The sequence below is a fragment of the Ips typographus genome, linkage group LG9, assembly GCF_016097725.1.
Source record: "Ips typographus isolate SLU linkage group LG9, UJ_Ityp_2.0, whole genome shotgun sequence".
NCBI classification, from domain to species: domain Eukaryota; kingdom Metazoa; phylum Arthropoda; class Insecta; order Coleoptera; family Curculionidae; genus Ips; species Ips typographus.
The window spans coordinates 5,676,210-5,689,551 of NC_138430.1; the positions used below are offsets into that span (position 1 = coordinate 5,676,210).

General features: G+C 36.6%; 2 protein-coding genes across 7 annotated transcripts in view; both read left to right on the top strand.

The window, feature by feature from the left end:
* The window catches only part of Tet (Ten-Eleven Translocation (TET) family protein), a 28,353-nt gene extending 16,274 nt beyond the window's left edge, over positions 1–12,079 (top strand). For 2 of the 5 annotated variants that reach the window (XM_081986095.1, XM_081986094.1), the window contains exons 3-11: positions 1,788–1,856; positions 4,657–4,818; positions 5,409–5,478; positions 5,538–5,718; positions 5,780–6,002; positions 6,043–6,270; positions 6,322–7,785; positions 8,350–9,086; positions 9,144–12,079. In XM_081986095.1, the coding sequence (XP_081842221.1) occupies positions 1,788–1,856; positions 4,657–4,818; positions 5,409–5,478; positions 5,538–5,718; positions 5,780–6,002; positions 6,043–6,270; positions 6,322–7,785; positions 8,350–9,086; positions 9,144–10,035 (4,026 nt within the window). In that variant the 3' untranslated portion in view covers positions 10,036–12,079. The remainder of the gene's footprint in view (positions 1–1,787; positions 1,857–4,656; positions 4,819–5,408; positions 5,479–5,537; positions 5,719–5,779; positions 6,003–6,042; positions 6,271–6,321; positions 7,786–8,349; positions 9,087–9,143) is intronic. The other 3 variants (XM_081986099.1, XM_081986096.1, XM_081986097.1) reach the window with 3 other exon arrangements.
* A 248-nt stretch (positions 12,080–12,327) lies between these two features.
* ko (Stork-head domain-containing protein knockout) overlaps positions 12,328–13,342 on the top strand; it is a 37,743-nt gene continuing 36,728 nt past the window's right edge. For both annotated transcript variants that reach the window (XM_081986102.1, XM_081986101.1), the window contains exon 1: positions 12,328–12,567. The gene's annotated coding sequence lies outside the window, so the exon portion shown is untranslated. The remainder of the gene's footprint in view (positions 12,568–13,342) is intronic.

Here is a 13,342-nt window from a genome sequence, read left to right on the forward strand (position 1 = left end):
TCCCGGGGTGGTAACGTCGTCCGAAGGTCGCCCTTGTTTGGGTTTGGTCGTGACGTGCACAACGGTTATTCTTAGGTTTCGTGGCCTTTTTTGGGGATCCCGTCAAAACAAATTTAGGGTAATGCCTGGGGTTTTTTAGTTATCACCATACACTTGTTCACGCAAAGGGAAAATGAATACGCAGATTAATAAAAAAAGTGTGGGAGAGAGAAAGGAGTGCAAAGCAGTTATTCAAACGATTACACACAGCAAAGGGCATATTTCCCCGAAATAAAAGTTTTTTTTTGAATACGTTCGACCCTTGGGCCCCAAGTGCGGTCCAAAAGAGGAAGCTTTTGCAGTCCTTTTTTACGAACTTCCAAAAGTGACTATCGAGACGTGTTTTGATGACTTGACAGTGATTTATATGGCTGAACCTGGCTTTTTGGTCAATTTTTACAACCCAAAGGGGTCTTTTTTTCCTGAACAAGTATAATAAATAAAAAGTACTAAAATTTTGGTTAGATTAAGATTATCCATAAATTGTGTGTGTGAATTTTCACCATATTGGGTGCAAGCGGCAGAAAACGTCTGGTTGGGTTCACATATCCGGTAGGCAACAAAACCAGGTGCGTGTTCTTTTTTTTTTCTAGGGTTGTCCAAATAGGGTTTATTGACACAATCGGCCAAATGAGTGTGTTTGTTCCTTTAAAATGAAACACAATAGAATAGTTTTGGACCTTTTTTTTTTGCAAATGGGAATGTCCAAGACCAACCTCAATTTTCATAGCATTTCCAATTGCATTAAATTCAGACATATTGTGTGTTTCTTATTATTTTTTTTTTAATGAAGAAGTAGTGTATGTCTTTTTGTATGTTATGTGAATTGTGTTATCAGCTATTGCATATTTTATGAATATAAATATCTTGCAAACTCTTCGTTGCAAGGTAGTTTAGTCTAGAATGGCCTAAATTTATACAGTTTACATATAACCCTCATTATTTATAGCAGTACACCATTTGGACAACCCTGACGGATAACACGTGGTTTATATATCGTTGACAGCTGCTCCAACCCCACCCACCATTCGGGTTCTTTGCCGCACTCCGTTATATGGTTTTTATATACATGCTTATTACGTCCGGGCCTATCGTTCATGCAACATCATTTCAATTCCCGTAATATTATTAATTACCTTTTCTTTTTTGTTTATATTTGCATAATTGTGTTTTTCGGTTCTTCTATGGGAAATGAGGTTAACGAGGGCAGCTGCCCCATCACGCGACCCAAGAAAGAAAAACTAAAGTAGTATTTAAAGAAGAATGCAATTTGCAAGAAGTTTGCTGACTATCGATTTTGTTCTCTTTCAAAAAGGGCTCTATAGGTTAACGACCCCGGCATCCTGAATAATCCTGCCCGCTCTCACCCCTCGTAAACGTTAAAATCCGGTTTCTAGAATTACATCTATTCTTTTATACCTTCTGGCATGGATGCTTGTTTTTGCTATATTTTTTTTCTTATCGCCGCTAATTGCTTAATAATTGTTAAGAAATTTGAAAATCAAATATGCATTTCAAATTGTTTAAGGTAGTGTAGTGTTTATTTTGGTTGCAACCCCCTTCCATATTATTTAGCTAAACTTACTCACAATAGTCACTTATTACAACACACTGTATATACATAAAACTAGGAAAATAACGTATTGATAAATTATAAAGGCAACTCAGTGTTTTGATTAGCTCGAGTATTTTTCTTGGCTTGGCTTTTTATTTTTTTTATTTATTTTCTTTTTATTTCTTTGTTTTAGAATCTGTATGGAGAACCTTACATGCGTGGCGAATCAAGGAGAGGGCGAGGGAAAGGTCGCGGTGCATCGGTACGTTTGATTTAAACAGTACTTGTCAATCTACCAGAGTTTGCTTTGTGGTTTTATTGTAGATGGTAGAACATGTTTTTGGTTTTTATTAGTACGTAGATTTAGCTCAAGAAAAACCATGAACCTTGCTGGATTTGGTGTGTGAAATAAATTGGAAAAATGATGAGCAATCATTTCGGCTGAAAAACATTCTTCTTTCAGGTAATACCTAACTAACGGCTTATATTATACCCTCATATATTTTCTTCTTTGATCCGGATATATGGATAGGTGGCATTTATACATATTAAAAGCCGAAATCCGACAGCATAAAATTTTAATCCACTGAGAGCAATGCGTAAGCGAAAGCGAGAGTTATGCATTATCAACAAAAGCGAAAGCAACCCTCAGTAGGATGCGCATTTTGGCGAAAGTTACAGCCACGTTGCCACCTATTTCCTCGCTTTGTTTGGCTGTTCTATTCATTACTTTTTAAAAATAATTAGTTTTTTTAAAAAACCCACTGCAGTTCGTAGTAAATAAAAAAGTGAGTTTCTTTTAAATAATCTTGATTTGTGTTTTAGTAGTCATACATTTAATCCACGCACCACTATTCAGGCGGGCGAAAGTTTAACCTTTTTACGTATGCAAAGTAATTCCAAATCGAGCAAGGAGTCATCCAGAGAACAAAGCTATGCCGAACAACATAAATTTTAAAACTCATTAGGTTACTACCCCCTGAAACCGCTTTCGCTTTCAAACCCACACCACCGCGCGCTTTACGCGTGGCAACGTCGCTTTCAACCCCCGTAATCCAGCCTGGATGTTATTGATTAACACGCCAGGAGCATGCGTCCTACCCTTGCAATTACTACATTCCCGTGTTGCCGGCGTACAGTTTTCACAAAATTATGTCTGTGGTATGAGCGGATAGGCAGATAAGTTTTATAATAACGTTTTCACCCCGTTGAATTTCAGGACCCGGGGTATTTCAATTTTCCCACCCAAAATTTAATTATTTTCCAGAGGTTTATAATTTTAAATCTCTGGTATATGTCTTCCATATTTCCATGAGATTTTCGTAATTAGGTTCCCGGATGTAATTTGTAGGAAATGTTGGTGGGGGGGCGCTTCGAGCGATATTCATCCGAGAAATTCTTGCCAAACTTTTTGTTTCTAAATTACAGCGTCGTTCGCGTGAAGTGTCAGTGTGAACTGACATTTCCACTGTTTGTGTTTTGTAATTGGTCAAAAAAAATCAGCTAGCTGGGAGCTGCTTTTTTTGACCATTCACAAACTACCTAAATGCTGCAGACTTGACATTTATTTAGTAGAGTAAAGTGGTGATGATTGATGGTTGTCTCATCTTGGGTTTTAATAAATTTCCTGTATGTTCGTAGTTTTTCTAAATACTTCCATAGTATGGTTAAGTAGCCGATTGCATCTGTCAACCTTCAATGTGTAAATTAGTAAATTTCATTCACCATAATTTCGATAACCTACCATCCACTGTATACCAGCAAGCACAGGAAACATTCTCAGAGCTTTCCATGTGATTCTCGTTTACATCATAGAACGTGACGTCGATCGATTCTCCTCGTTATTTTTAGCCTCTCAAACTAGACGTATCTTGTATTTATTAAGTTTTACGGTTTACGATAAAACTTCTATAAGCGTAAAACCGTGAATGGATAATTTTTTGTTTAACTCCATACGCTAGCGCTGTTTTATCGATATTTGCTGTACGTAAATAAAAGCTGCCGAAACTGACCGATATAAACCGAGTGAATGAGCTTTTGAGTCTAGAATAGACCTACGTGCACACATTTAAGGATAGCTTTAAGCACGGTACGAATAATGTAAGGCACAAAATTGGAAAGCTTTTGTCTACGTGTAGGTATAAATACTTTTGAGTTAGGGGTCAAAACAAACTAATTTTTCGAGCGAAATCGAAAAAGATAACACGTGTTTCACGCTGTGTTCTAGTTATTAATAATTTAAGCTAATGTGCTAATTTTTTCGATAATTAATCACTTACACTGCCGTATGTAAGACTGATTTTAGTTAGACAAAAAAAAAAAATCAATACAGTGACCCTGCCAAAAAGGACTCAGGTATGACAGCATTTTAGTTGGATGTAACTTTTAGAATTATTAAGTAAGACTGGTCAAGGTTTTATATGTATGCAAGTAATCGACATAAACCTGATGTTATGGTGATGGCATTTTACCTTCTTATCATTAATCCAAGGATTTGTATATTGTAGTTTTGTGTTTATAGTATTGAACAACCTTGAGTAAGTCTGTGTATACATAGACAGACCCTGAAAATGGGTAACCTAGATACCTAAATTATTAATAATAATCATGCATTAATAGGGTGAACAGAAATTGTTTTAACTGGGTAAGTTTCCAAGTTTTCAAAACAATCAAAATTCAATTCACAACTAATTTGATCACAAACAACAATTCGAACAATTTGATTACGATTGCATTGGTATCTTTTTTTTTACAAAATCAACTAAAAATTAAGCAAAAGAATTGTGTAATATGTCAGAAAAAAAAACAAAAAAATTAAAACTTTTGCCTACTATAGAGTCAAGAATTAAGCCTTACTTCAAAAGGTCGCTGAAACTATGAACCTTTTACTGAAAGATGACTATTATTTTACTTTTAAAGCCAGGTAGGAGCAGCATCTAAATCAATAACAGCAAACTGGTTTAGTAGGTAATAGGATATAGGGTAGCAAAACCTAAAATTGAATTTGGTTCTACCTGAAATCTTTCTGAATAAATGATATTAATTGTTGTTTTTTGTTGTAGAGTTACCGAGGAAGAAAACCAAACGGTCCTATTACTCCGATGGGAACAGGAGGACTTTCGTCTGATTCTAACGGAGGTCCAGTAGCCCCCCCACAACAGCCCCCTTCACGACCCAGTCCACAGCCGGTTCCTCAACCAGTACCCGTCCAACAACAACCAATGGTTAGTACTGTATGATTTGATTAACACAATTTTTAAACCCAAAATGAATGAATCTCCCCAAACGTTTCCTCGTATTGCTCCCCCTCACCGGTTTTCATTGAAACGAAGTAAACATATCGAAGGAAACTGGGGGGGAAAGAAATTCGTTTTCGTGAAAAATGCACCCAACATTAACCTTGAAAATAAAAGTCCGTGTTATCATCAGCTGAGCCGGGGGAGATTCTCCATTTGATAGCTTCAAGGGGATAAAGGGTCCGCCGTATAAACACCCTACCGTTAGTGCAGGTCAGGTCCGAGGCCTTTTTCCCCCCTCAAGGGTAACGAAATCGTATTCTGCCTGTCTCAACTTTAACCCCCAGTTGCCAAATAAACTACGACAAAGGACCGGTGGTTTGTCTCGGGACCATCATCAGTTTTTGTCAAACCGCACAAGGTGTTTCGTGATTTATGAATGAACATTTTCCCCCCCGTACGAGTCTGTTGTTTTCCAGCTGATTGTTGATGGTAGTAATGTCTCAATGAATGGAAGAATGATAATTTCTTAATTATTTTTGTTGATTAAGGATACTATTTGTTATAATTTTTTTTAGGCGCCAATGCCTTTCTACGCTGACCCAAACCGTTTTCCAACTCCAGTGTGGCAAGCAGATCCCTCACAAGGTATAATTTCACTTGTAACAACAAATGGGCTAGTGTTAATGCTCTGGTTTTTCGTATAGTTTCTGGCTGGCAAGGTCAATTCATTCAGCAAATACCATCAGCAGGACAACCCATCGACACCTACCAACAATACCCAAATGGAATCTACCAAGCAACTTACCAACAACCAGCGTTTGAGACTAACACCTTTTACACAGGTGCTGTTCAGGTTTTAACTCCTACTAATGCTCGACCACCAAGGTATGACACAAGCACTGAATGGCTTTGTAATAAAATCACTGACCTATCTTTTCTTTTGTAGCGTGCCAAATCAATCGAGCCAAATAGTGCCACCCCGGCCTAACTCAAACTATTCTCACACTCCTAGTCCCAGCCCGGCCAATCAGGGACAACAACAGCCTCAACAATCAAACACCAATCAGCAACAACCGACCAATAGCAACAGGCAACAGTTTCAAGAGTACAACCAATTCAACGCCAACAACTCTTCCAACAACGAAGGATCGCAATCGCGACCTAGCTCGGTAAGTTGGTGGAGCTCGCGATGTGTTATGCCTTCTAAAGGGATGGTACTTGCAGGTCAACAGCGGTATAAACCAGAATCCCCCCACTCCAAATCAAAACTATCAGCAGAACAATCAACAGACCCAGCAACAGACTCAACAGTCGCAAACTCAACAACAAACTGTGTATGCTAATGTCAGTACCGCTAATTTTAGTCCCGGTTCCAATCATCAACAGAGTCAGTTTGTGAACGCGAATTCGGGAAACGGTCAGCCTGGGTACCCACAAGTATGTAAACAGTTTTTTTCAATATAAGAGTTTTTAAATGTAATTTAATAGGTGAACGCCAGCAGTCCGCAGGTAGTTTCACACAGCTCTAGTGGTTACCCAGGCAACGAACAGTATAGCGGGCAGCAAAATCACCAATGGACAGAGCACAAACAAGACGACCAAATAATTTGGGATCAACAGCAACAACACCAAGTGCACGACAACAACGAAGAGCAACACCAGCACTATCAACAACACTATTTAATTGGTCAACATTCGGGCGAACAATCCCAGAGCAATTCCCCAACTAAAATGTCTAACGGTAGTCCCCAAAAAGTCTTTTCGCAGCCGGATAGAGGGAACTTAAATACCCGATTAAAAACGATGATTTTAAATAAGCAGCAGAACGAGGTGAAAGACCAGGAAGTGAAGAATGTTGAACAGAACCCACCTACCGGTCATTTTTTATGGTATAGCCACCATCACCACTTAGATCCTTCAAGTGTTGATGGTGGCTCCCTAAAGGCTCAAACTGCCTGCTATAATAGTAATAATACTCAAAAATTTGCTCAAAGTGTGATTGTTGGACCTACACATAAGATAAACACAACCAGTATTGATCAATCAAACCCAGACAGCAATAATTTTCCTGCACAAAGTATTTTGAAGCATCCAAGCCAACAGACCAGCAGAACTTCACAATCTTATAGTCCCCGAGAGGAAATTGGCAACAATGCTATAAGTTCAAACCTCCAATTTTCTGCAGAGAGTCGTTCTCAATCACCAATGTACCCCACTTCCACTATTTCATCTTTGGAACCGAGACATTACATCCAATTTAATAAAGCTTATGATCACCAATACGCAAAGCAAACTCCAACACTACTACTGTACCGCCAGGAAGGCAGAAGAACTCCTCAATATTTTGCTGGTTATCCATATTTAGACCCACGAGATTCAAATAATCAATTTGCAAGACAACCTCAACGAGAACAAACGAACGACATAACAGAAAGCCAAACTCCTAAATCTTCTAGAAAATTTCACTGTCAGTCTCCCATGTACACTTCTTCACCAGCTCCACAACTACCTCAAGCTGTGTACCGCCCAACATACCAACAAAGTTGGGAAACAAGCACTACTAATCAACAACAGAGACAATCACCAGTTTTCACTTCACCTGAAAGCACAAAGATGTGGTTTAATGATCGGAAAAAAGTAGAGCAAAGACGACAGGTTGAATCGCCCCATTGTAATGCTGGTCAAAAACCGAAATTAAGCCAAAAACCAAAGAAAGTGTCTCCAAAAATTGTGGGTGAGGAGATACCCCAATGCAACTGTTTTCCTTTAGATCAAAGTCCTCCGGAACCTGGAGCTTATTATACCCATCTAGGCTGTGCTAATAGTCTTAAGACTCTTAGGCACAATCTAGAATGTCAGACTGGCTTCAACGGACCAGCCATACGAATTGAGAAAGTTCGATATACGGGAAAGGAAGGAAAAACCGCTCAGGGTTGTCCTATTGTCAAATGGGTAAGTTTAGATATAAACTGCTCACGGAAAACATCAATACAGCTAAATTTTTAGGGGTAATAGGAATTATCGAAAGTTTACACGTTCTTATACGTTATATATTGCAGGAATACTGAGGTTAATTTTGAAAAAAAATATATTTAAAATTGTTTTAAAAAATAAACTAGGGACATAGGTAGTTGATTAATCAAATCAAATAACATTTCTGTTATAGACTTACCCCATATAAAATTGCGTATTTTCCGAAAACACCCCACTTAATTTCTTTTGTAAACCAAGTTGAAAAACACTCTGACATAAGAAAGAATGTTCTAAAATTATCAAATACTCTGGTTTGAAAGTCAAGAAGTGTGCAGCTCATTTTTTTGCAGCCTGTATAAGTGTGAGGAAATCACGTTTGGGGCAAAATAAGTGGCTGTTCTGATTCTAGAAGAAACCACCTTTCAAACTTTTTTGTTTATTAAATTCCATTTCAGACCGTTGAAAACGGCCAAAAATTTAGCTGTATTCTGTGAGCAGTTTAAAAACAAAGACTACAAGTTGCAAATTGTTATTTGTTCTCAGGTACATCGTCGTGTAACATTGGAAGAAAAGTTTCTAGTCATAGTTAAACATCGAACAGGCCATTCTTGCCAATCCGCCTTTATCGTTGTAGGCCTAGTTCTATGGGAAGGTATTCCAGTTCATAAAGCAGACGATTTGTACTACACCTTAACAGACAAAATAACTAAATTCGGTCTACCAACAAAACGAAGATGTGCTACTAACGAACGACGCACATGCGCATGCCAAGGCATTAAAGAGGATACCTGCGGTGCAAGTTTCACTTTTGGCTGTTCCTGGAGCATGTACTATAATGGTTGCAAATTTACCAGATCGAAGGATGTGCGAAAGTTCAGATTGAGCGTCCAAGAAGAAGAAACTGTTATTGAGGAAAAGCTGCAAGATCTTGCAGATCAAATCAGTCCCATTTACAAAGCAGTAGCTCCGCAGTCCTTTAGAAACCAAACCATGTATGAGCATATAGCTTCGGACTGCCGTTTGGGTAGGAATCCAGGTCGACCATTTTCAGGCGTCACTGCTTGTATGGACTTCTGCGCTCATTCTCATAAGGATATTCACAACATGGTAAACGGGTGTACTGTGGTGGTTACGTTAACTAAACATCGAGGCTTGGATAAAGTTAAAGATGAACAATTGCACGTTTTACCTATGTATGTACCTGACGACAGTGATGAGTTTGGTTCTAGAGAAAATCAGCTTTCTAAAGTCGGCAAAGGAGAAATTGAGGTTTTAACCAAGTAAGTTCAGAATTTGATAAATCTTGATGATTGGTATTTAAAAATGTACTTTTTTAGGTTTGAATGCGAAGTACGCACATTCTCCGAACCAGCAGAAAAATGCAAAATTCGCAAAAATAAGAAAGAAGGCAACCAACCAAAACGCACCAAGTCTTCCACCACCCCGCAACTGATATCACCCTTTAACAATGCCGAAATACAGAATGGTCACGTTTCGAGCACAGTTTCCCCACACGCCAGTCCCGGTTATAGGTACGACGATTTTACTAGTACCAGTAAATCTCACAGCGTTGTGCAAAGTAATTCGAGTTACCCTCCGCAGTTTTCAGTACTTAGTAATGAAGGTTTTGGTCAAGCAACTAGTTTGAAAGCTTATCCTGGTTCGTTGTTGCATTCCTCCCCTAATTTTGGTTTGTCGTCTTACGGTGTTAGTAATCCTTTTGATGATTGGTATAAACCTGTTTTTAGCAGTATTGACGCTAAACCTGAAGGGCCTAAACAAAAAACTGTTGATAGTCAATATACTGATAATGCCGAGTGTTTTAGTGACTCAGAAATTGGCGGCGTGGCCATAGCTTTAACTCACGGTAGTGTTTTGTTTGAATGTGCGAAACACGAGTTGCATGCTACCACAGCCCTTAAAAACCCAAACCGAGCTGACCCAACCCGTATATCCTTAGTGTTTTACCAACACAGAAATTTAAACAAGCTTCAGCATGGTTTGGACGAGTATACTAAACAGAAATTGAAAGATGAAGAAGTAGGCGACTCTATTGATGTAGAAAGTAGTAGTTTGCTCAGTAGTTTGAAGCAGCATTCACACGAAGTGATACTTAAAGCAACCACGCCGCCAACATTTTCCTATACGACAATTTTTCCAATGTACCCTTGTACGGTTACAGGTGCCTACCAGGAACCCTACGATGGTACCAAAATGATACCAAAATGATCCGGTCCTGTTTCAAGTTGTTGTCATTTTTTGGCCTTGCCAAAATTAAGATTTATAACAAGTGCATTTTTTTTAAAGTGTTTTAGTGCGTGATCTTACAAACGGTTTTAAAGAAGTCATCACACATATAATATTTCTTACTTTGCTAAAAGTAGTAAAATTTCAGAAGTTTTTTTTGAAACCATTTCTGAGATAATTTATTAAACACTTTAAGAAAACTCACTCCGTAGATATTAAGATTAAGTCTTGTAAGCACAATTGTTGCAAATCGCTCTTTTTTGGACTGAATGTTACCAATTACTTGGAGATGGCTTTGTATAACTATTTCATTCAAACTATAGTATTTTTCCCGTAGATGTGACAAGTTAGTTTTGTACCTCCATGGATGTGCAAATTTTATTTTTTTTTGAGTATGTAAATATTATAACGATCTAAACGCCATTAAATCAGTGCCTCTATGATCTCAGAAATATTAATAATTAAAAAAGTAATATAATAAAAAAATAATATATGAAAATAGTTCACATCAACAAATTATTGAAACAAAGTACAAAAATAATGAAATGCTTGTGGTGAAATTATAATATTATTATACATAAGAAAGTATTAAATTCTATTTGAATTAAAAAAAAAACTTCTTCAACTATCACCCGCTCTGATTAATGCTGTCTGATATACAGGATGATTGAATAAGTGATAATTGTGTTCAAAGAAGTTTTGTCAGTTTAATTCAAAATTCATCATCCTGTATATCTATGAGAAGTTCACATGAGTAGTATTTACGTAAATTACAGCTCTCGTGTCGTAGATTGTAATTGATCAAAAAAAGCAGTAAATAAGCTAAAAGCTGCTTTTTTAACTAATCTGAGATTTACGTAACTGCTGCACTTGGAGTCTTAGCATAAACCTGCTTGAACGTTACTATTTTACAATGCTATAACACAGAACCAAAGTTTTTTTACCATTTAGCAGTATTTTTAGCATTTTAACTTTTCTTGTCTTTTATTTAACTCAAAAAACCCTTAAAATGGTCTTTAAAGCCAAATTTGACAATTCATTAAAGTGGCATATTGACTTTCAATCTCATTTAGTAAGATATTTGTACATTAATTCTTCTAAAGGCCATAACGTTGTTATAAACTATAATTTTACGAGAAAACATTTTATAGTTTTTAAAGTATATTTTTATTAAAAAAATCCAAATGAAAGAATAGAAAATATATTAAATATTATGTTCGCTCTAGTGTGGACGCATATGAATGTATAGGATTAGTATACGCTGTCGTTTGAAAATGAATTATGTATTTTAAAAGTAATAATAACCATTGATGCCAAATTTTCAATTTTTTTAATTATTAAGGATTTGTTACCTTGTTGAAAGGTTACAAAAAATTACGCTTTTTATATGGGGTTCTAAACTTTTATAATAAGATTTTGTTAAGGCTGCTTATTTTAGTTGCGGAACAAAACGTCCTACTACATAGAGCCAATTGAATGGCTCACATGTTTGTATTATACTTGACACTTTACCAAAAGCACTATACTAATTTATTTTTTATTTATTTTTGTTATTTATTATTAGGTTCACTCTTCTTACGGTACATTATTAATAGTTGCCATTTGTAGTTTTTATAAGCCCTTATGTGATGGGATTGACGTAAGAATTTTGAACTTTCTAGCATTTAGATAAAAGCCCAGTATGTATATATATTTTTGCATCATTTTTGTCTACCATACCGAATGGAAAGAACAAAATAAAGTTGTGTATATATTTTTTAAGTGGATACTTGCATTCCATCTCTTGTTCCATTTGTAAAATTCTCATCTTTTTTCATTATTAGGGTATACAAAAAAAGTAAAGCAATATCTATATAATTTATGAAGTTCATATCACGTGTGGAAGTATCTACTCAAATGGATCTCCCTAATGTTTTTGTATTGATTGGTACTGTATGATTTGAATTTCCTAGTTATAGAGTTTTTAATTTAGGTTTTAAGACATTAAAAATAGGTGTATGTCTTGTGAATATATTTATAATATAGATTTTTTTGGTTTTATTCACAAGTCACAACCTTCTTGTTTTTTACTTTAATTGAGATACATTTATTGATGACCCAGAGGTCAAAAAACAGGAAGGATAGACGCCATATCTGCCCTCTATAAACAACGCAACGGCATTTTATATCTCTCATTATAGCCTGGTCCGACAAGAGCAAGATAAACAAAACCTTTGCGTACAAGACGTTCGCTTTCTCAACTTTGTTGGAACCACCGCGGTACCGACTTCCATCTCTTTGACGGTCGCCTATTCAGTACCATCTATGCCGATGCCGTGCAGGTATGCCGGTGGTGCCTTCGCGTTTGACCTGTACAGACCACGGTTTTTGATTCGAATCGAACTTTTTTTCCACTTGAGGACTGGTTTTCGCCTTTAGTTGAAAGTGATTTGGTGGTTGTTGGTTGTTGAATTCTTGCACTCGGATTGGAATATTTCCTTTTTATTTTTTTTTTGGGATAGGCGTCGACTAAAGGTAAGTACTTAGTTTAGTGGGTCATTTTCTAAAATGTCTGTCAAAGTAAGTTCAAATTCAAACAAACATTCTTGGCAAGTCAAACACATAAAGCCAGTAAAATACAAAATATGTTATTTTCTTAAAAAAAAAAGGTTGAAAAACAGCTTATGGGTGGGTAAAAGAATCTCTACCTGTTCTCTTCCCAGGCTCTCCCGGTCCTTGATTGTGAAACATCTCAAGGCTATCCGGTAATTACGCGATTGGTAATCCTCTAATTATTCCGGATTTATTTTATTATACACTCTCAGGGAATTAAGGTTGTGTGTATGTTTCAGATATTTTTCGGACTACTTGAGAACTGCTTGTATATGCAGAGTAACTGCACAAACAAGTTCTCATGCATGTTATGAGAAAAATATGTTTGGGGACAACACGTACATAGAATGTGATAGAATGACCGTAATTTAGATTGGTTAAAGTGCTTAAACGTTGTATTTAGATAAAAGTGTTGTCAAAACCAGCTAATTTGTAAAGAATTAAGATTACGTGTGTGTGAAATAGTACTGATTAATGTTTTTTTTTTTTTTTGTTAAAGTGCAAAGTTCCTTGCTTAATTGATCATTAACAGTCCAGAGAAGTAGGTATGTTGTTCGGAACAAAATACGCTTTGTTATTTGTTTATTCTTTTCAAGATTTTATTGTAGCAATTTTGTATTTGTAATAATATCCTCTGTACTTGAAGCCAACTTTGACCTTAAATATCTCGGAAACGGGATGCCTTTTCTCTAGAATT